We start from the raw sequence: 23,023 nt of genomic DNA on the forward strand, positions 1-23,023 counted from the left end.
TCCGTGAATATCAAGTCTCCAGTGATTGACATAGACTGTCTATTTCTCTTTTTTTTTTTTTTTCTTTTTTTGTGTTTAGGAGTGTTCCTGAGGTGCAGTGCACATCCACCTGTGCACCTAGGTTCTCCTCTTTTTAATGAGCCTGATCAGCTTTCAGACCATTAGTGTTTGTATGTCCATTTAGTCCTTTATATGTTGGTATAGTTTATATGTGATTTTATATATGATTTTGTCTTTATGTAGTTTCAGACTCAATTGATTAAATTATTTGTTCACATTTATTGTGTTGTTTTCCATGTCCCGGCAGGGGTATTTTCAGCGCAATCCATTTTCCTTTTTACCATTTTTGTAGGGGCAGTCTCCATTTTGTTTTATCTTTTTCTCATTCAACACTGTTGGATCATCAATTTCCAGAAATCTCAGCTGGTACATCTCAGTCGCTTCAATTTCTGGGGATGATTTTGGACACTGTTACTGCAAATTTTCCTTTCTCTGGACAAGGTTCATGCTATCCAGGAATTGGTCCGCTTAGTCCTCAAACCCCAGAAGTACCAATACACCTTTGCATCAGACTCTTAGGGAAGATAGTAGCGTCCTTCGAGATCATCCAGTTTGGCAAATTTCATTCCAGGACGTCCAGTTGGATCCATGTCTCATCTGCAGATGCATTATCTGGCAACTTTGTCTCTGCAGGCTCGATTTTCGCTACTTTGATGTCTCAGGACGGATCACTTGCTGGCGTGGCGACAGTTCGGCATCTGGAACTGGATGCTGCTAAGCACGGATGCCAATCCGCATTTGGGAAGCGATGACCTTGGACACGCCAGGAGTCTCTCTTTCCAATCAATGTCCTTGAACTCAGGCCGTCTACAACGCATTATTCACAGTGGCTTCCATGTTGCAGGGGGTGCCAGTTCGAGTCCAATCAGACAGCGTCACAGGTGTGGCATACATAAATCGTCGGGGGGGACTTGCAGTCGCATGGCAATGCGAGAGGTCAGATGCATTCTCCAATGGGCAGATAAAGTATAAACGTCCCGGCCGTCTCCCCAATATATATACCAGAAGTGGATAACTGGGAGGCAGACTACCTCAGTCGTCAGGTTCTTCTTCCGGGAGAATGGGCTCTTCTTCCCGAAGTCTTCTGGCGGTTGGTATTCTGGTGGGGCGAACCAAAGATAGACCTCATGGCCTCCTGGAACAGGAGCTACCTCTATATTGCTCCAGGACAAGAGATTCAGAGGCAGTAGAAGTGGATGAGTTGTCTCTTCCTTGGTAGTATGACCTTGTGTACCTGTTTCCTCCGTTCTCGCTGATTCCGCAAGTTCTGAAGTGCAAAACCGCAACAGTCATCTTGCGTGGTACTCAGATCTCCTATTCCTCCTGGCGGATGATCCTTGGCGTCTTCCGCTTTGATCAGATCTACTCCAACACGGGCCTTTCATGTATCTCGACTTGAATCTGTTTCGTTTGACGGTCTGTGGCTGTTGAAACTGCCGTTCTAAGGAGTTGGGGTATTCTGCAGAAGGTGATTCCTACTATGCTTAGAGGTCGTAAGCCGGTTACTTTGGAGCATTTCCGTAGAATTTGGAAATCCTACGTGTCCTGGTGTGAGTTATGTGGTTCTTCAGCATCTTCTTTCCACTTACCTCGTCTACTTCTCTTCCTGCAAAGAGGCTTAGATTCCAGACTCCATTTAGGTTCACTTAAGGTGCCTTATCAGTTTTCTTCAGCTTTTTCTTGCGCTGCTTCCAGAGGTTCAGACCTTCCTGCAAGTGATGCTTCGAGTTCAGCCTCCCTTTGTTCTACCTACATCCCCTTGGGATCTTAACCTTGTACTTTCCTTCAGTCTGCACTTTTTGAGCCTTTAGATGAGGTGGAATTGAAGTTTCTTACCTGGAATAGCGTTACTGTAGAGAAATCATTGATTTTTCGATGTTCCTTCTGATTTTTTTATTGCATCATTTTTCCATAACCTAGTATGGGAGCTGCAATGTCTGAACAATTGATCACACTGTGATAGCAGCCTTACATTGTGCAATGTAGTGATGTGCAGGTTGTTGCATCTAGCTTTATATTGGGTATACTTTAATTTAGCATACAATGTTTGGAAATACTTGTACTATTTTTATTGTTGATACTGTAGGTTTACCTTCACGCATCAGGCTTTCTACTAACAGCCAATGAGAAAGATGCAGGGCTGATTATACTATAATAATATGAAAAAAAAAGTGTGTATGGGGCTGGGCTGGACTGCACATCCTAACTTAATACAATAAGAGGTGCTACCTTGCTGAGACTTGTAGTTCTGCAGCAGAAAACCAGGGGGGGGGGAATTGGGGAATGCAGATGCAAACTGTAAGCGCTAAGAATACTGAATATATATCTATATATATATATATATACACATATATCTATATATATATATATATACATATATATATATATATATATATATATATATGTGTGTGCATATATATATATATATATATATATATATATATATAAAATAAACTATCAATTAACATGGTTTGCTATTAAGGTTTTTAGTACAAGTTTGGCCAAATATGTTTGCCCACCTACCACATCAAGGTGACATCATCAGGTGGGTCCCTAACATCCCTAATGCTGACACATTGTGTAAATGTATGTAGGACTTACCATTACCTATACTATAATAATACTCAACTTTTTTTTTTTTTTTTGTTACACAATTGTCAACACAGGCTCCACATATTAATATCAGAATGGCTTCTTGTAGAGCCCAATTTTCACATTTATTATGTGAATTAAATTATTCTGCAGATGGCCACAGAATAGCGTTATTGCAGGCCAGATTGTCAAGTTCTCAGTCACACCACACAGCAAAAGTAAATGTGTCATTGTCTACACTCTATTCCTAGACAATAATTCAGCAAAATCCAAATGAAGTGCAGAATAAAAAAGCAAAATCAGAAGTTGAAGGTTGTTATCAAAACTATGCATCTCCGATCTCTCATTGCTTGTTTGTATACATGAACACCAGAGAGTTTTTGCAAATAACCATTTCAACATAGTTAACAAAAAATGTCAACTGGATCTCTTCAAATTGATGTAAGAACACATCACACGGTTTATGCCATTTGCATACAATTTTGCAGCGCAAAAGAAATATAAACTGAACCCTTCATTTTACAGTTTAGTCTCAATGCTTAATATATTAGCATGCATGTACCCAAAGAGGCCCTATTTCCATGTTTATGACATGAAAGTATGACACTGTTGTGAAATGGATGAGGCAGAGCCAGTCCTCTAATGGAGGCACAAATTAGTATTTTATGGTGGTCCATAGCCACTGACAACTGATGGAATGGATCATATTCTAGCAAAGCTATTTTTTGTTTATACCCTGGCACCCTGTCATTTTGTTTAAGTAGGTATGTCATCCATCCATCAGTTAGGGATTGTGTTTGAGGGGTCTATTTATAGCAGTGTTAGGAGACAGAGTGAAAAGTGATAAGGTGCCAGCCAATCAGTTCCCAACTGCCATCTCACAGGCTGTGTTTGAAAAATGACAGTTGGGAGCTGATTGGCTGGCACATTATCACTTACTGATCACTTTTCACTCTGTCTCCTAACACAGCTTAGTAAATAGACCCCTCAGTGTTTTAATAGTTGAACTTGTAATGACTTTTTGTTTTCTTTATTGCTGTCAGTGTTAAAATGTGAGCTCAAGTGTGTGTATGTGTATGAGCTATCTTCATTAATTAACAAATCTGTTTTTTGTGTACCATTTTTTAAATTCACATATATGTTTGAAAAAGAAATGTCTGACCTAAGATTATTGAAATGTTTGTCTTTCTCTTATTTCATAGCTGAAAGATACTAAATCAGTCGATCAGAAAACAACACTACTTCACTTCTTAGCTGAAGTGTGTGAAAGGAAATTTCCTGACGTTCAGACATTTGTTGAAGATATTCAGACTGTAGACAAAGCAAGTAAAGGTATGCATTGTGTTGAGGTATGATTCTGATCAACATTCTCTGTGATCCGTTGCAGCAATAATTTCATTCTGAAGTGTAGTATTATATCTTATGTAGCTGTCAAATACATGTAGTTTGCCAGTTAACATAACTTATTATATATATATATATATATATATATATATATATATATATATATATATATATATTAGGGATGTGCAGGCTCGGATAGGTTCGAGTTTGCACGCACAGTTCGGATTTTTCCCTCCAAAACACGGGATTCAGAAAGAGGCAAAACGTCATGTTGCATGGACAAACATTATCATTCCTGGACAAAAGTCCAGGAATGATGATGTTTGTCCATGCAAGATGATGTTTTGCCTCTTTCTGAGTCCCGTGTTTTGGAGGGAAAAATCCGAACTCGGCGTGCAAACTCGAACCTATCCGAGCCTGCACATCCCTAAAATATATATATATATATATTTATTTTTTTCAGGGTCATCTTATTTAATACCCATATAAAGCTATGTTTGCACACCGCTTATCCAGAGACAAAATCTCAATGTGCTACACATCTATATATTAAGGAGTCATTCAATGAATGGGGACTATCCTAGTCACATATGCCTAGAATGCAGTACATAAAAGTTCTGAGATATCTACAGTATATTCAATACACCTAATGGTGTAATGGATATGGCCAAGTCTTGCAGCCCAGTAAATGTATTGCCAATAGAGCAGTACTCCATATGACTGACAATTTTTTATAGCTAACACAGTTTCCATGGAGTAGGAAATGAGGATGTGTGACTGTAATTGAAATCTCTGCAGGACAATGTGACTGGAGAACTACTCATGTATGTATACCTTTATTAATTTGTGTTGTACAGTGTACAGACAGCAACTCTGAATGAGAGTAACAAGTGCATCAAAAAATAATAATAAAAATATTTGTATTGAAGTTCTCTATCAATGAGTTTATAATCAGTCATTTAATGACGGTCCATATACAGTACACAATTCGAAAGTACTGCAGTCCTGAATAAGTGTTTACAGGTTTATGGGCAGGGTTATATTGTAAGTGACACTGGTGAAAGCAGAGACTGAAATTCTTCTGATTTAAGATGTAGGATTTCATCTTTTGTTTTAAGTGGAATAGGGATGAATTCAGACTAATGCTGGGCATACACTATACAATTATCTGTCAGATATCTGTCCAATCTGGCTGGTTGGAATGAAAACCTGGTAATGTAAGGGAGGAAATGACAATCGACCATTTGCTCACAAACACTGGAAAACAGACAAAAATGGTCGTTCAGACAAATTGGTTAAAACACATAAATTTAACCAATTTGAACAATTGTTTTATGTCCGTTTCCAGTGTTTAAAACCATAGATAGGATCTACTGTCATTTGCTCCCATACATTACCAGGTTTTCATTCCAACCAACCAGATTGCACAGATATCTGGCAGATAATTGTATAGTGTATGCAACCTTCCTTGGTGGGCACGCATACCACAGTGGTTTGATCTAAATAAGCCTCAAAATTATTAGATTAATTTTAGGATAAAATTGGTACATTTGAGCTACAGGAAAATGGTAAGTGGGGTAGGTGAGATATTAGTAACAATTTGCCTGGTATTGCAGGAATTATGCTGGGTGCACACTGTATTGTTCCGACGCCTATCGAAATGATATATCATGCGGATTGCATAATATGTATACCGGATTGTGCATGCCTGCAGGCCATTTATTACATTGTCCCATCTGCTGGCGCAGCACAGGAGATAGTGTGATGCGCTGTGCGATGTCATGCTTCTAAATACACCATGGAACAACACTGTACTGTGCAGTATGTAAGGACGGCACAATGTATCGTGCTATCGCCGGGTACACACATCATGTAGTGTACCCAGTTTTAGTTTAAGCAACCTGAATGCTACACCTTTCACACCGCATACCCAGGGTCGCACCCGGGATTTTGTACACAGGTCCATCCCGGGTGATACCTCTTTCAGACAGGTGGCCCGAGCCGGCTCATTGCCAGGTTGATGACATCACCACCGTTTCACGATTCATCATGAGTTTGGGGCATGGAGCCCCCTGGGTAGATGTGACTGTGCTGTTTTGGAGTGGCAAACTATAACAATTTTTTTTAACACTTACAAATAATTTTTCTACTACTACTACTCTTTTTAGCATTTTAATTACACCTTTCACCTGTTTATCACCTTTTAACACATAACTTTTGCTTTATTCTTATTAACACTCACTAACACCTTAGCCTCTCACTGGTGTGCTGCCCTGAGGTGGCTGGCCTTTGCCGGCTTTTTGGGGTTCTGTTCCCCGGAGTTTCAGTAAGTATTAGGGACCTCCAGTAAACAGAGATGCTGTCCAGTGGCCTGGAGGCTTAGCCATATTTTTGCAAATACTGTATATGCAACTAGTGTTCACTCTAGGTCCGGCAGCAGGCAGAGCGCTGGACCTAGAGTTAAAGAACGTCTGCATGCGGACGAAAAAGGGGTGTAGCCAAAGAAAAAGGGCATGTCTTTATGGTGCATCCCATTTTTGTCACTCCTGGGGGCGTGCCCGGCACTGACAGACATGCCAGGCAGCCCCCAAGCGCCGTCGTTTTGACCATCCACGGGACACTGCGACTTGCGGGTTTAGACAAAACCCGCAGGCTGTCTCAGCGGGGCACTGCGCTAGAGGGCAGGGTGCTTTCTGCCCTTCCGAAATAGGGCAGGGTGCGGCACCCCGCTGAAACAGCCTAGCGGGAACGCTATGCAACTGAGAACTCTGAATGATCTACCACCATGTAGTTTTTTTTTATCTTATTGCTGATATCATTCCGAGTGCTGGGGAATACCTTTTGCTGTTTCTTGTATAGAATAACCCCTCCCTTTCATGCACCTGATTGAGCAGCTACCAACATGTACTGCTGAGATGAGATCATCTCCACGCGCCGGCTCTTCCTTTGCTGTGAATGGGACCCGGGTTGCATCGAGCCAGGTTACCTGTTCACACTGCATCGCGAGCCGTGTTGAACCTGTGTTCAACCTTGCTCGTTACCTGGGTTTTGTCAATTGGATCCTTTAACACTGCACAATAACCCACGTTGCTGCGCGTTCACGTTAAATAACATGGGTTGTTGCTGATAGTGTGAAAGGGGTATTACTCTTGCTACTCAGAGGTCTTGAAATCATATGACAAAAATACTAATAATAGTAATAATAACAACATGCACACTCTGTGATAAAAAAAAATAAATTAAAAAAGGCTTCAACTAGTCCTTGTAGAGCTCTCAGAATGGCTGCTGGCAACCACATCTGCCCTTCAACATTTTAATTGAACCTCCCTCCTGTCCTGGAAGAGGCGGTCTCTTTTGATGTTACACACTGTATTGGGGGCTTTTAAATGGTGGATATGTATCCCTGTGATTGCTGACTTGTCTTTTATAAATTACATCCCATTACAACTAATTCAGTGTAACCTTGCACAGCTCTGAAGGGATAGCAATGATATAAAATATATACCGACGGTGGAATCCCACCACCCGGCAAAATGTGAATGTTGCTACCCCGATTGGGATATCGGCATCCCGACCCCCGGAGTCCCGAACGAGGATCCGGGGAAGGGGGGGATAGGTTTAGGGATCCCTGCGGGGGAAATTATGGTTAGGCTCCCTCTGGGGTGAGTTAGGCTGTGGGGAGGAGAGGTTAGGATTTGGCACCATTGGTGGGGGGGGGCGTCTGTTAGGATTAGGAACCATTGGGGGGGGGGAGGTTAGGGTTACGGGGGGTGCGGCAAGGGGGTCAGGCTTAGAACCAGTGGGAGCAAGTTAGGGTTTGGTATCCACCTGCGAGGTTAAACACCACTAACCTAAGGGAGAGTTAAGGGGGGGGGGAGGGGGTAGGGATAGTATACTTACCACTGCTGTCAGGATTCTGCATGTTCAGCCGCCAGTTTTTCATACCCAACCCAGAAGAACAATCTGTCCAGTTATGTACATGTACCAAATAAATCCACGTTATTGAGTGTTATATATTTTACTAGCTGCAGTGCCCAGCTCTGCTCTGCTCTGGTGGAAGTCTGTGGTCTGTCTCTCCCTAGGCAGCCAGTTCGCTCCCTCAGTGAGCTGCACTCCGACCTCTGCCACTTGGACACCAGCTCGCTTGTACCATGACTTCTGCACTGAACCACTTTAGCCCTCTCCATTCTCCTCAGTGATGCAGCCTCCCCAGATGACAAGGAGGCTTCACCGATCACTGCACATAACGGGTCCCTGAACAGCAGGTGCACCAGCGCTTTTGAAAAATAATTTAGAAATGCCGAAAGCACTGCAGGGGACCTCTCCACGCCGAGCCCCACCCACAGCACCATGATGACTGATCGTGATGATCATTAGCCCTAAAACCTGCCTAGGATAATTCTGTGCTCTCCTGCATACAATAACACTGGTCTACAAAAATAAAATTTATTTCAGAAGAATTAAATAAACAAAATCTAAATGTATATTTCATACATGCATTCAGAATTTTTTCAATTTTTTTAAGCAGGGTTTTTTGTGACATACGTTTTAAAGTTTTATTAAATTTGTACTCTGTAAGTCTAAATAATAAATGTACACCGCTTTCTGGTTGCCCTAAAAAGTTGTAGATGATGATTTTTGGTCATATTTTGTATTTGGGATGTCTCTCTTCATGGTCCAGCAATAGTCAGCCAGCATACTGGAACTCCATTCCCTCCAAATCATAGGAATTGCAAATGGCATATGATGTGAACCATTTTTCCAGCCAATGAGAAGCCTAACACATGATACACAGCATATATGCAGGGCCCAGTGCTTAGCCTGATCACCAACTTTACACCTGAAGTAAGGTTCATAACACTTTCTTACGAGTGATGTGAAATTTTGCCTCTGACAGTTGAAGGTTATTTCACCACACACATAACAGAAATTGTCTGGATGATTTAAAGGGATGCTACTGGATGCCGGCATTCAAGATCCCGGCAGTCAGAATCCCGACGCCAGCGTCATGACAGGGTTAGGATACCGCCACCTGCCAGTCGGTGTCCTCTCCCTACCCTATCCTTCCCTCCCCAGAGCCTGACCCTAACCCCCCTAGTACCTAAACCTAACCTCCCCCTCCCCTCACCCTATATCTAACCCCTCCCCCCTTAGTGCCTAACACTAACCCATCCCCTAACACCACTACTTACATTTGGGATCTCAGCGTCGGCATTCTGACCGCTGGAAACGGTCAGGATATTGACCGCAACCTTAACAAATATTTGTGCTAGCCGACTCCTCTATGGTGAGAGACACCCGGGGGTCACAGGACAATGAGACATTGTTGACCAGTGCAATTAGCAGACCTGCAATTTTCACACCCAGTGTGCATTCAGTCTGCTTATAAGGATGATCCACATGTCTTATGACTTGTTTGGATCTCCCTTGTTTTAAAAAAACTAAAACAAGCTTGCATATATACAGATGTCTTTATATTTCATTGCTGCAGTTGCACCTATCTTCCCCCCTCGGTGTGCCAGGTTTTGTGCTACGCGTCTTGTTTGCTGAAAATGCATCTTAGTTAACGGAGTCTCTAAATCTTTATCTGAAGTGCTACAATGAAATGGCTACTGCTCTTTTCCACGCCAAGTTCCATTGACTCAGTCACACACAGATATACAAGTGTTGCATATCACGTTAATCAGTGCAGTCTCCTAATATGTTCTAGTTGTCCCCCTCACTGTCGTGGGACATAATGATGTCCTCCCAGTTGTCCACCACGTGCCTCATGATCAGCTCACGCACCTCTTTAGCCATTAGCTGAGTGCCATACATGAGATAGCAGAGAGACTGGAACAGGCAGGCTCCAAATACAAATCAAGTGAATTTTCTAAAAGAAAAAAAACCTAGTCAAAGTGGCAGCTCCATAGGTGGGGCTGCAGAGCAGTCCAATATTAAAATAAAGGAACCACACCAAATGACACCCCAAATGTTGCCAGACATCACTGGCAGTTGGTGTAGCTCCCCTATTTGAATATTGGACTGCGCTGCAGCCCCACCTCCGGAGCCACCACTCGTTCCAGACAATGAGTTTACAGTCCCACAGCACTTAGGGTAAAAAAAAATCAACATATCCTATCACCTTAGTCGAGCAAAAACATATTACCCCTTTTCAGGCCATTAGGAGTCAAATTTCGAAAAAAAAATCCCTGCTCAGTTGGTGCTTAGGTCTTGGAGGGAATATACTCCCCAGATTTCTTGTTTCTAGGTCCAGGAGTTTGGGCTGGACTTTGATGAGTCAGTGAGTCAGGACATTTGTTTTATTTTTAAATTTCATCTTTGTGTAACTTTTCGGTGATTAAACTAATTTTGTAAAAGTAGCAAAATACTATCTGTTCTGTAGATAGCACGGAAGTAAACTTCTGTTACTGTATATATACCTTAAATATCAACCTGTGTTACGTGTACTTCAAGAGGGTAGTTTGGATTGAAGTAATATTTTAAATAAAATTAAGTCAAAACAGTTGAGAAACACTGATGTACACTAAATACATTTGTGGATGGCTAGAGATTTATCATGCAAATTGTTGAAGTTGTCGTAGGAAACTCCCTTTTTAAGTAAGTAATTAAAATTTGTTAGTCTGCAAGGTTACAGTTTGATATAAATCTTTCATGCAACAATGGTAACGGTAACTGGCAAAAATATATTGGCTTTTCCTGCCTAATTGTTTCACACAGTAGGAGATATTAAGATATGAACAGCAGAAAATGAGACCTCTCAGTTAAGATTCCTTTCTATAGATAAAGATATTGCATAAGTAATTTAAACTGATTGACCATAGAGAAGGGAAGCGATGAATTATTGAAATACCATGTTGCTGTAAGGACTTCTGTAGGTAAAAAAATGACAATTGGTAAAAAAAAAAATAATCAGCAATTGTATTCATCTGTTCAATGTGTAGAACTGTTTCGTATATATTAACTTTTTTTTATTATTATTCTCTAATGAAAATATTTTAAGCCTAAACATATAATTTAGAGTAGGTAACCACGATCCTCTTTCTGCCAAACTAACAGTAACTGACCATTGATTTATTGTCTGGAGGAAAAAATAATAATAATCAAGACACTGCTACTGATGGTCATTTGCCTAGAAAACACTACAACTCTGGACACAGCACCTCACCGGGGGATGCAGTCAGGAAGCAGACGGTCGAAATGACGACTGCCGGCCTCCCGATTGTCTTATCCCGGCTGGGGTCTAATGATAGGCGTCGAAATCCCAATGCCTATCATTATCACTATGCCGGGAGCCAGACGCCCGGCATACCGAACGAAGGTAAGCCGGGTGGCGGCCGTGGACAACCGTGGGGGGAGGGTTAGGTTAGGGGCTCCCGGGGGGACTTAGTTAGGCACCCCCCTGGGGAGGGTTAGGGTTAGGCACCCCACGGAGGGTTAGGTTTAGGCTGCGGGGAAGGGGAGGTTAGAGTTTGGCACTTAGGGGGGGAGGTTAGGCACCCCTAAATGAGGGTTTAGGGGGGGAGAGGGTCAGTAATTGTTAAAAATCTTACCTTGCGGGATCTTCTGTTGCCGGTCTGCTGGCGTCGGGATGCGTCCGGCGGTATTTCATGCCGATTCCCTCACCGGGGCTTCTCACATCGCTAATTGGACACTAGAACACTGATCACATCTGGCAGTAGTCCGTTGAGTCAGGGTTCCAGTTGCTTAGGGTTGGTAGGAATCAGGTATGGCACAGACCCCATGAGTTCATATACACCAGTTGTCAACAAGGAAACATGCAGGCTGGTGGTGGTTCCATAATGGAGTGAGGTGACATGGGTTGGGTCCGCTGGTCTGCCTGAATACGTCATTGAATGGTAACTGTTATGTTTCATTGGTTGATGACTATTTGCAGGACTTCAGGAACTCTCACAGTGATGGAATATTCCAGCAGGATAATGCACCGTATCATTGGTCCCAAGTTGTTTATAATTGGTTCGAGGAGCATTCTGGAGAGTTCCGACGAATGGTGTGGCCACCACGTTTGCTTGACATGAACCCAATCAAGCATTTCCAGAACATGGTGGAGAGGTCCATTTGTACCCAAGATCCTGCACCTACAAATATCAGGGAGCTGTGGGAGCATAGCTCCCTATCCTGATGGCATGGGTCAACATCTCTCCAGAGGTGTTCTGTACACTTGAATTAAGTTGCTACAAATCGGCGGACTGCTAGTGCCACAAACGTGTGCGCACATCGCGTTATGCGCCACGATACGCTATGGTGTGTCCCCGATCGCGGGAGTGTGTCTCCATTTAACCCTATGGAGACGCGGGAGTCCCATCTCGCGGGATTGCGGGAATTCCATCTCGGGTCATGCATGGTGCGATTTGCTGCACTACAAGCAAGGATGTACAGTAGCTATGCATATCTGTTCTTACTTAACTGGTACACATACCAGTTAAGTAAGTCTTCTGAAGGAACATAACTTCTGCCCTCTCCCTTTTACATGCTTCCAGAACAATATTATGTTTGTTGGGTGAGTTAAGGCCTTTTATGTTGATACAGGAATTTCAAAGTCATGCAGGAGAGGGATTTAGGATTAATTTAAGAGCATGATAAACAGCAAATGTGCTTTAAGTCATAATGAAGCGAAGGAAAGGGATGGGGGTGGGGGGCAGTGCTGCCAGAGGGTAAAGTGAGATGAAAGGATAGTGGGTAAGTCTATGAGGGCAAGCATCCCTCTAGAGTTTCACCTCGGGAAGGTCCATGTAAAAGAATAGAAGTACAGTAATTTACAAGAATAGTGCAAAGGTGCTGGTGGGGGCAGCATAGAGGGAGTAGAGAGGGATTAGGTAAACTCAATGAGTCAAGGTTCTATGACGTTGAGTGGAGTCAGTGGTGGGAAGAAGAGGTGTCTGTGTTCTGGGACAAATAGGAAAAAAGGGGGGACTTACAGTAGAGGACTAAAAAAAACTGGACACAAGGCTTCAGTTTGACAGCAGTGCAACAATCTGAAACAAGAAAAAAGTTTACAGCCAGACATACTAGATTCCAATAGGATCATATCATGGAACTAACAATAAGCACTTTTTTTTTTTTTTTTAATAAAGCACAGTCATTTCATATGAAACTAAAGAAACCATCTATTTGCCTAGCCTCTATCTCCAACTACCATCATTTACCTCCAAACTTCTTAGGTGAATTTTGTACACACAACCCTACAGTAACTTACTACAGTGTATTTCTATCATTGTCTTCCTGTCTCTCTGAAATAAAGCTTCCGCTTAGACTGTCTATCTTCAATCTACTGGGCCTCTGCCACATCCAACACATTTCATCACCCACTTCTGCATACAATTCACTCTGTTGTCCTTTGCGACTCCACTCTCTCAACTGATTCAGTTCCCACTTTTCAAAAAACTCTTTCAGTATCTCTACCTCAAGAATCTATTTTGTCCTATAATCACCTCTGTGTTAGCAACATATGGATTGCCCTGCCCTTCACTAAGTGTCTGACAAATTTGAAGCAGACAATATAACCAAAACTTTACTTTCCAATAATCCAGTCAGATGTGATCTGAAGAACGGAGTTTTGTTATTCAATAGAGGAATTTGTGTGAGTGTGCGCAGTAAAACATTGAATGATATACCAGGTTGAGCACATGTAAAGTGATGTCTACCTAGGACCATTTGAGGAGAGGAAATGGCTGCTCACAGCTCCTTTAGAACTAGAATGCATTGCTAGACTGCGAAGGCAGCGTATAAGGGACAAAATCGATAATTTTTTAAGCTGCTACTGTCCTGACCACTAGGTGGGGCTGCTAACATGAATTCATGTTAACATAGAAGTAAGAGAGATTTAACAAACCCTATGCTAAAGGCATGACACTCCCCGTCTGGTATCGCTGATACCATAAATTTAAACTAAACGGGTAACGGTAAGAACAGTTCAGACACTGGTCTGAGAAACATCTTAGTCTCTCCTTGCTTACAGATCTTGACCTCGACCTTACGAACTTTCTAAGTCTTGGTGACAAGACTTAAAGGCCATTCGTTATGTTGTGACTGGCAATCTCTGACAAACACAATGTCACCAGGTTTTAGATTGGGTTTTGCAACTTGCCACTTGGTCCTTGGCTGCAAGGTAGAGATATATTGTCTTTTCCACCTGTTCCAAAAGATGTTTACTAGGCTTTGAACTTGTCTTCATTGTTGTTTGAATAAGTATTTGTCGCTGAACTCTCCAGAAGGAGCATAGATAGTTCCAGTCTTCTGAGTAAGAAGAGTGGCAGGAGTGAGCAGAAGTGGATGATCTGGGTCGTTAGAAACTGAAGTCAGAGGTATGGCATTGACGATAGCTGATACTTCAGCCATGAAGGTTTCTAAACTCTCATGAGTAAGTCTTGTAGTTCCTACTTGCAGGAAGATGGAATCAAGGATTCTGCATATTATGTCAATCATCCTTTCCCAGGTACCTCCCATATGAGAAAAATGAGGCAGGTTGAAAGTCCATGTACAACCTTGCTCACCTAGGTATCTCTCCACACCTTTAGTGTTGATGTTTGAGCAAATTTGTAATTCTTTGGCTGCTCTTACAAAGTTAGTATTAATTGCTCTAGGAGGTGATTTCCAAATTGAGAATTTTTGTAATCTGTGAGGCTCAAGTTGACAATGTGAGATCATGGTATGGATTCTAGTCACTTGTAGATGGATTTCGACATCTGAGTCTGTGTCTATTAGCTCAAATGTGTCACTTTCAGGATTGTTCCAATCTGTTTTGTACAGGAACTCCGGTCCTCTGAGCCATGAAGTTTCTTTATGGAGACTGACTGAGACGGGTGTTGTAGCATGATCTGCAGGATTGTGAACAGTAGATATAGTGCCACTGTTTTGGATTGGTGGATCTCCTGATCCATAGCATGCGACTGCTGATGTAAACATGGAATCACCTGGTCTCATTGCAGATTTATGCTAACACTACTTTACTGCCTGTGTAGAATTCTGCTCCTGAGAGTTCAATTGGCAACTCCAGATGAAATGAGCTCAGCTAATTCTACAGCTAGCACTGCAGCACAAAGTTCTGGCCTGGGTATGGTGTGCTCTGGATGTGGTGTTAGCTTTGCTTTGCCCATGACCAATCTAATGTGACATTGATCTTAAACATCCACAGTTTTAAGACATGCAACAGCAGCAATTGTTTAGATTGAAGCATCAGAAAATACATAGTCTCTGGTTTTGTACCTCTAAAAGGCACAGGAGCATATAAATGTGTAATATAAAGGTTGGTTAAGGTGGATAGAGAACTTTTTACACTCCTCCCACAAATCTATTTTCTGAGGAGACAGTGGTGCATCCCAGTCGGATGACTCGAAGGCTAGGTCTCTGAGCAAGGCTTTTCCTTGGATAGTGACAGGAGCAGCAAATCCTAAGGGGTCGTACAATCTGTTTATAGCAGACAAGACACATCTGTGAGTGAAGGGTCTTAGCTCACTGTTCACTTGGAAGGTAAAAGAGTCAGATTTTAATTCCCATAAGAGTCCAAGGCTAAGGTGAGCTGGTGGAGAATCCGTTCCTAAATCAAAATCACTTAAGTTACTGGTATGATCTTGAGAAGGGAAGGCTTCCATCACTCTTTTCCTGTTGGAAGCTATTTTGTGAAGCCTGAGATTAGAACATGCAAGCTATTCCTGAGCTCTCTTGAGGAGGCTGATTGCTGTCTCATCCTTTGGCATAGATTTTAAAGTCATCTACATATAAATCTTTCTCTTTGAGTTGTCTAACATCAGAACCATACTCTAGCTCACCCTCTTGAGCTGAACATCTGAGTCTGTAGATGGCAACTGCAGGGAAAGGGTTGTTACCAAAGATGTCTACCCTCATGCGGTACTCTGCAATATCTTTGGAGGGGTCATTGTTTCTGAAACAAAGGAGTCTTAGGAAATTCATGTCACTGTTTCTCACGTGGAAGCAATGAAACATTTGTTGTTTGTCAGCTGTGAAGGCAATAGAGTCCTTTTGGAAACGTATGAGTACTCCAAGGAGTTTGTTGTTAAGGTCTGGTCCTGTCAGGAGAACATCATTTAAGGATATGCCTTAAACCTGGCACTGGAATCAAACACGACTCTGATCTCACCTGGTTTCTTTGGGTGGTATACTCCAAACATTGGTAGGTACCAGCATTCGTCTATGTCTTTAAGAAGCATGACTGTTCTCAAATATTTTGCCCATGAAAAAGAAGTGATCTTTCATTTCTGGTTTCAGTTGTGTTTCAGTGAAGAGAAGCGTTTAAGTACTTGTTCTCTGTTGTTAGATAAGTGTCGTCTGAGAGTCTTAAAGGGTAGAGGTGAGACCCAGCTATTGGTCTCATCTTTGACTACTGCCTTTTCCATTATTTCCAAGAATAATTTGTCCTCTATGGACATCGCCACCTGGTCATCCTTTTTTGTTCTTTGGAAGAATGTACCTACTGTAGATGATCCAGATAGCTGTCACAGACGTAGTTACCACTAGGAGAGTCTAGGACAGTACAGTGTAGCAATTCCTTTATGAGGAAGTGATTGTGACATGGCTGGAAAAGAGAAATGAGCCCATTTTCTAAACTACAGGTAAGCATGTTATTGACAGTAGCTGGTTTATGCACTTTTCTAATATATACTTCTCCTATTATGACCCATCCTAGGACTAGTCTTTGAGCATAAGGTGCATTGTGTGGGACATTAATCTGGCTTTGTGGACTCTTAAGATAGTTCTCAAAATGAGTAGAATTATCTGGGCTTGTGGGTCCAGTTTTGGTATCAGATGTGCTATATGTTTAAAATGTGCATGATGGATAGCTGCGTCTGGTGTAGGGATGTCAGACCTATTATCTGTGATCTCATTGCATTCAGTGATGGTGGGTAAGGGAGGGCATGTCTTTCCGTCTATGGACTCGACTTGATAGCCAATTGCTCTCATCCCCTCTTGTAAATTCCTGCACAAGTCCTTAAGGAGTATGCAGTGCTGGGTCATTTGATATTAAAGGTCTTAAGGAAGGTTGATCTGGCTAGAGACTTGTTACTTTGGTCATCTAGGATTGCATAAAGTTTGACCGCTTTCTCTGGCTAGCCGTTGGGGTAGACTCTGACTAAACACATATTGGAGCAAAATCTGCCGCTAGTAGTATCTTTGCAGACTTTAGTACATTGTGAAGTTCTCTCTGGTTGGACTGCAGTAGGGTCTCTCTGTGCCACACTGTGCTCCCCACAATGTTCTGGGTCACCATAACTGTTAAGTCCATGGGGGAGGTCCAGGGTGTAGAGCTTTGTTGTTTTCTCTGCTGTGACATTCTATGCAGTTAGCACTAACCTTACAATCCTTGGCACGGTGGGATGTAGAAGAGCAGCACTTGTAGCAGACGCGGTTTTCTCTTAGGAATGATTTGCGGTTCTCCAGGGACTTTATTCTGAAGGCTCTGCATTTGGATGCTATACCAGGTTGAGCACATGTAAAGTGATGTCTGCCTAGGACCATTTGAGGAAAGAAAATGGCTGCGCACAGTTCCTTTAGCCCAGAATGCATTGCTAGACTGCTAAGGCAGCTTAAGAGGGACAAAATGGAACAGATTTATGCTGCTACTGTCCTGACCACTAGCTGGTGCTGCTACCATGAATTAATGTTAATATAGAAGTGAGAGAGATTTAACGGTATGTAGTCAGGAAGCCGATGGTCGAAATGCTGACCGCCGGCTTCCTGACTGTCCAATCCCGGCAGGGGTTTAATTATAGGCGTAAAAATCCCTACGCCAGGAGCCCGAAACCCAACATACCGCACGAAGGTAAGCCGGGTGGTGGGCGCGGACAGCCACGCACACGGGGGGGTGGTAAGGCACCCCCTTGCAGGAGGGTTAGGCACTCCCCCCCGGAGGGTTAGGGTTGGGCTAGGGGAAGGGGGGCTTAGCCCCCCCCCCGGGAGGGTTAGGGCTGGGCTAGGGGAAGGGGGGGTTAGGCATCCCTCGGGGGAGGTTAGGGTTGGGCTAGGGGAAGGGGGGTTAGGCACCCCCGGGGGAGGTTAGGGTTGGGCACTAGGGGAGGTTGTTAATGTTAGGCACCCCTAAAGGAGGGTTAAGGGGAGGGAGAGGGTCAGGGTTAGTTCATTAATACCCCTTTCAGATATACAACCCGGGAAATTTTCTGCTCAGACCCGGGAATTTCTCCTGTGCAAAATCCCGGGTATTTGGTGAAGACCCCCCTTTCACACTACAGTGTCTACCCGGGAAATTCCCGGGTAGACCCCTTTCAGTCAAGAGCAGGGTTTTTCAGAGTTTTAAATAGAAAAACAGAGTTTTGTCATTATAAGTGTACGTTATGCTGGCACACATTGAGGTCATGCAAAGGTGGGGATGTGGTATAAGGGGACTGTGTATTTATTTCAATAACAATAACTCAAAGACTTAATATTTAAAAGGTTCAAAAAATCTTTTATTTTAATAAAAGCCTTTGTTTTGCATACGAAGTTTGAAAGCCTTACTTCCATATTTCTTACAAAATACAACACAATTCAAAACCAAACAATAGTATAAAAAAAAATAACAGTAAAGTGCACATTTACTTCAGAACATTGTTAAGTGCGCATATAGCTATTAGGCGTTAAACAAGCCTTTAAAATAAAACAAATAGGAACAGAATTTTTTGGTAGGTCCTTGTTTACACCAACTCAATATCCTGTGACAGTAACCATAATATTTTCAACATCGTCATATGAAATATGTCTAGTTAACATGACTAGATATATTTGATCACCACAGTTAAATATTTCTGTAAACTGTAAACTCTGGGTTTTAGTCAGGAGTACGTTCCTGTGACAGAGTATTAGCTGGCAAAGTATCTTTTAATTGACCTTCAAGTACATTATCTAATGTACTATCTGTAAATGTTGAGGATGACTGAGGTGTTTACGGATGCTTGGATATATGGGATGAAGTTTGGCCAAATGCTGGGGGGGACTTTACTTGTTGCGCATACTGGGATGTTTGGTTAAATGCTGGGGGGGACTTTACTTGTTGCGCATACTGGGATGTTTGGCCAAATGCTGGGGGGGGCTTTGCTTGTTGAGCATACTTGTATGTAGTTTGCCCAAATGCTGTGGGGAAATTAGCGTGCTGGCCATACTGTGATGTATGCTCAAATGAGGTGGGAGACTGAGGTTGCTGCACATACTGGGATGGTTCCCCAAATGAGTTTGGATAATTAGCTTGTTGCCCAAAATGGGTGGGCGGTGGAACATGTTTTGGTTTGTAGTGGATTGTGCTCAAGATTTGAGTAAAAAATTTGCGGTTATTGCGACTAGGCCTTTCCTGCATTGCCATCATTTCCTTTAGAAAATTACCCTGCATTTCTCTCTCATTGGCCATAAACCGCTGCAGTCTGGCATCCTCTTGTGTCTGCCATTCCGAATCTAGGTCGCGTAGTTGTTCACAAAGAATATTTATCATGGTTTTGGTAGCAACATCAATTTTGCTCTTCTTTTTATGTGTTGGCACTGTGAAAACTGAAAGTAAAAGAGAGAAAACATTGAGCAACAAATGTAAAAAATATTTCAAACACAAAACAATAAATGGTCCCAATTCAAAAAGCAGCACGTCTGTTTGCATGCGGTGCCCATCCTCCACTACAAGATAAACGCAGAAACAATACTGTATGCTAGAAATTTTATGACAACATTACATAGATCAGTGGTTCTCAAACTCGGTCCTCAGGACCCCACACAGGTCGCTTTTTCCAGGTCACCCAGCAGGTGCACAGGTGTGTTCATTACTCACTGACACATTTTAAAAGATCCACAGGTAGAGCTAATTATTTCACTTGTAATTCTGTGAGGAGACCTGGAAAACATGCACTGTTTGGGGTCCTGAGGACCGAGTTTGAGAACCTGTGACGTAGATTAATGCAGCAGAACAGAAGTTATTTGATTTAAACTTACTGTTACTGCGTAGGGTGGGCTTGTCTCCCTGAGTCTGTGGCACAGACTCAGAATCTTGCCTTTGCGTTGGAGAGATCACATCTGTGCCAGTGCTTGGTTCAATGATGATGGTATTAGATAAGTCCTCATCTGGGTCATCAAATAGGACCTGTGATAATGCCGGGCTCTGCTGGCTTCCCTCAGGAGTTGTTGAAGGCGTGCATGTCGTTGTTGCAGACAGTGTGCTAGCATCACTTGAAGAAGATAGAGCAATGGGGTTGCATAGTGCTGTATGCCCAAAAGCCGAAGTGCATAAATCGTATAAGGCCCACTCCATCCTTCCCACACCACTGCGATTACGATTGTGGTCATGGACCTTTGTGTATTGTTTTTTTAGGCTCTTTAGCTTATTAAGAACTTGCTGCTGTGTCTTCACAATACCCCGTTTGGCCAGGATTTTGGCAATGTTGCAATAGATCATGGCATCTTTAACAGTGCCTGTGATTTGAGCTTTTATTTCCTCCTCACCCCTCACATGTAAGAGCTCACGAACCTCCTCGTCCTTCCAATGTGCCATGATCACCAACCACCTGTATACAGCAAAAATAAAGATTACCGCACTAAAGAAAACCCAGAAAATTTAGATAAAAAATAATAAATAAATAAGAAAATGAATAAAAAATACATCTCTTGTTAGGTAATAAAGTTTTCAGTATTTTGAAATAGATGCCATATATAATAAGAAACCAGCAGTTTTAATAAGGTAATAAAAAGAGTAATTTACATAGTATAACACTATGACATAATAACATTAGATGCTAAATATGTTTACACACCTGGCACCACTCTCCAAACACCTGGTACAAGTTCACCTCGTAGTGTTGCGGGCCTCTCTGCAACTGTTGCAGCACCTAAATCTGCCTTGTAGCACTGCACAGGCTTCTTAGCGCTGTTTAGCGTTTATATGGCGTCTGCCCTCCACTGTCCGGCTGTTGCTGATGATCTCATCAACAGGCAGCCGCGTCCGGCCAATCAGGAGCTGTTTGGTGAAGCCCGGGAGTAAATTCCCGGGTAGCACCATTCAGACAGAAGCAGGGTAATTTCCCGGGACTTAAGTCCCGGGAAAAACCATGGTCGATTGCAGGGGCGGCTACCCGGGAACGTGTTCCCGGGTGGGTACCTTTCAGACAGACGCGGCTACCCGGGAATTTGGCTGAGGCAGGCCAAATTCCCGGGATTCTCGACAAGTCTGAAAGGGGTATTACTTACCTCGTTGGGATCTTTAGTTCTGGTCTTCCGGCGTCAGGATTTGAACCGCCGGATTTGGGTCTGGCGGTAAATCATACTGATTCCAGATTTAAAAAACCCTATGCTAAAGGAATACATGAATCTTCCTCTACTCTTCTTCTCTAATAAATCAGATGACCACCTTTCTCACTGCTACAGTATGTCCACATGGATGCCCCAATACTACCTAAAGTTCAAAATGTCTAAAATATACCTCATCATCTCTTATCACAGTCACCCCCTACTCTAAGTTTGTCAACAGCATGTAAGCCTGTTGCCTAACTCAACTCCTGAATTGAGTTGGACACCAACATATCATGGTTTGTGCAGTTGTGTTGCTTCACCTTAGAATTTTTGCCTTCTGCATACAGGGCTAAGATGACCAACGATGCAAAATTGTGTCCAATCTCTCATAATTCCCTGCTTTCAATTCTGCAGTGTACTACTATATGGTATTCCGCTTCCCCACCTCTTCCTACCCCAGTCTGTCCTGTATGTTGCAGCAAGACTGATCTTCCGGTCTGCCTCAATACTACTCTGCTATTCAATGTTATTGCTCTCTATAGATTCCAGACTACAATTCAAATTACTCGCCTTCACATAAAGTTCCGTGCACCTCAATTATTATATTTTTGTTAACTACAGGTACTGGCAGAGAATATGAGTACATGTCCCTTTTCCAGTTTTTCCTCCCAACAATGAAATGACCTCAGATGACACTTATTGATAAAGGTTAAAGCATACTGACACTCAATACATTGTCAATTTTTCTTCTGTATCCTACTGTATGTTGCTGCTATGAAAAGGGAGATCTGCCCTTTACCTTTAAAAAGCACTGTTTGTACATATACACCAATATGTACATCAAATGATAAAGAAGGGATAGACAATCTAATTTTGGTCTAAAATCTCATTATTAGGATCTAATAGAGGAACAATTGAGAGTATGTCCTTTACTCCCTGTAGAACAAGGTGTGTGTGGCTATATCTGTTTGTTTAATAGAAATTATTCCTGAAATGCAGTTTTTCTATGCTTGTTTTATCCATTATTGTGCCTAAAGTCTGCATTAGCATTGATGTCACTTTTTCAAGTTTTCTTAGTAACCTATTCATTGGATAGCGCAGAGAAATGAACACATAAGTATTTCAGCAAATGCCAATATGTTTCTAAATGTGAATTTGTTTTTTGTCTTGAGCTCTGGATTGTGAATTTAACACTGCACAATTGTTTAATTTAGGATCACGCTTCGCATTGTACTCAGATGTCAGCATTATTAATGCTGTACATAGTCTAACAGCCTAGTCACGTTGTTAGAAAAGCTTTGTGAGCTTTGTATCCATATAGGTTTACTCTTTCTTGTACTTCAGTTGGCCTCTTTTGGTGCTGTCCTGCTACTGTTGCCCTTTGATTTTACTTGGCAGTCCTTTACATTGTGAGTCTAACCATTGTGACATTTAGCATTTTGTTAGTTTGTTCTTTCACTGTGAGGTAGCATTTATCACAATGTATTAGCATAACTGCTAACTTTTTTTTTTTTTTTCCCATCTCATTTTAGTTTAAAATACCTTTGGCAGGGGATATAACATCCTAGTCATTATAGTCTTACAGTTCAGCAGGGGGAATTTTCTTTTCAGCTAATGAGCGACCCATATCACTAGTTCTAAAGATCTGCTTCATTAAAATTACTGCTTTACGAAAAGATAATGACTTGCAGATTTGCTGTTAGTGTTTCAAAGGAAATAATTTTTGTCCATTATTTTATCTGTGTGTGTCATTGTAATATGTCCCATGTTATGGCCTTTTAAAGATGCATCTGTT

At 42.2% G+C, this 23,023-nt stretch overlaps 1 protein-coding gene across 6 annotated transcripts in view; it reads left to right on the top strand.

Annotated features, from left to right (window-relative positions):
* The window catches only part of DIAPH3 (diaphanous related formin 3), a 786,386-nt gene that overhangs the window by 486,920 nt on the left and 276,443 nt on the right, over positions 1-23,023 (top strand). For all 6 annotated transcript variants that reach the window (XM_088481432.1, XM_088481491.1, XM_088481243.1 and 3 more), the window contains one exon: positions 3,855-3,984. In XM_088481432.1, coding sequence (XP_088337558.1) covers positions 3,855-3,984 — 130 coding nt within the window. The remainder of the gene's footprint in view (positions 1-3,854; positions 3,985-23,023) is intronic.

Source organism: Taudactylus pleione, unplaced genomic scaffold, assembly GCF_031769625.1.
Source record: "Taudactylus pleione unplaced genomic scaffold, aTauple2 ptg000005l, whole genome shotgun sequence".
NCBI lineage: Eukaryota > Metazoa > Chordata > Amphibia > Anura > Myobatrachidae > Taudactylus > Taudactylus pleione.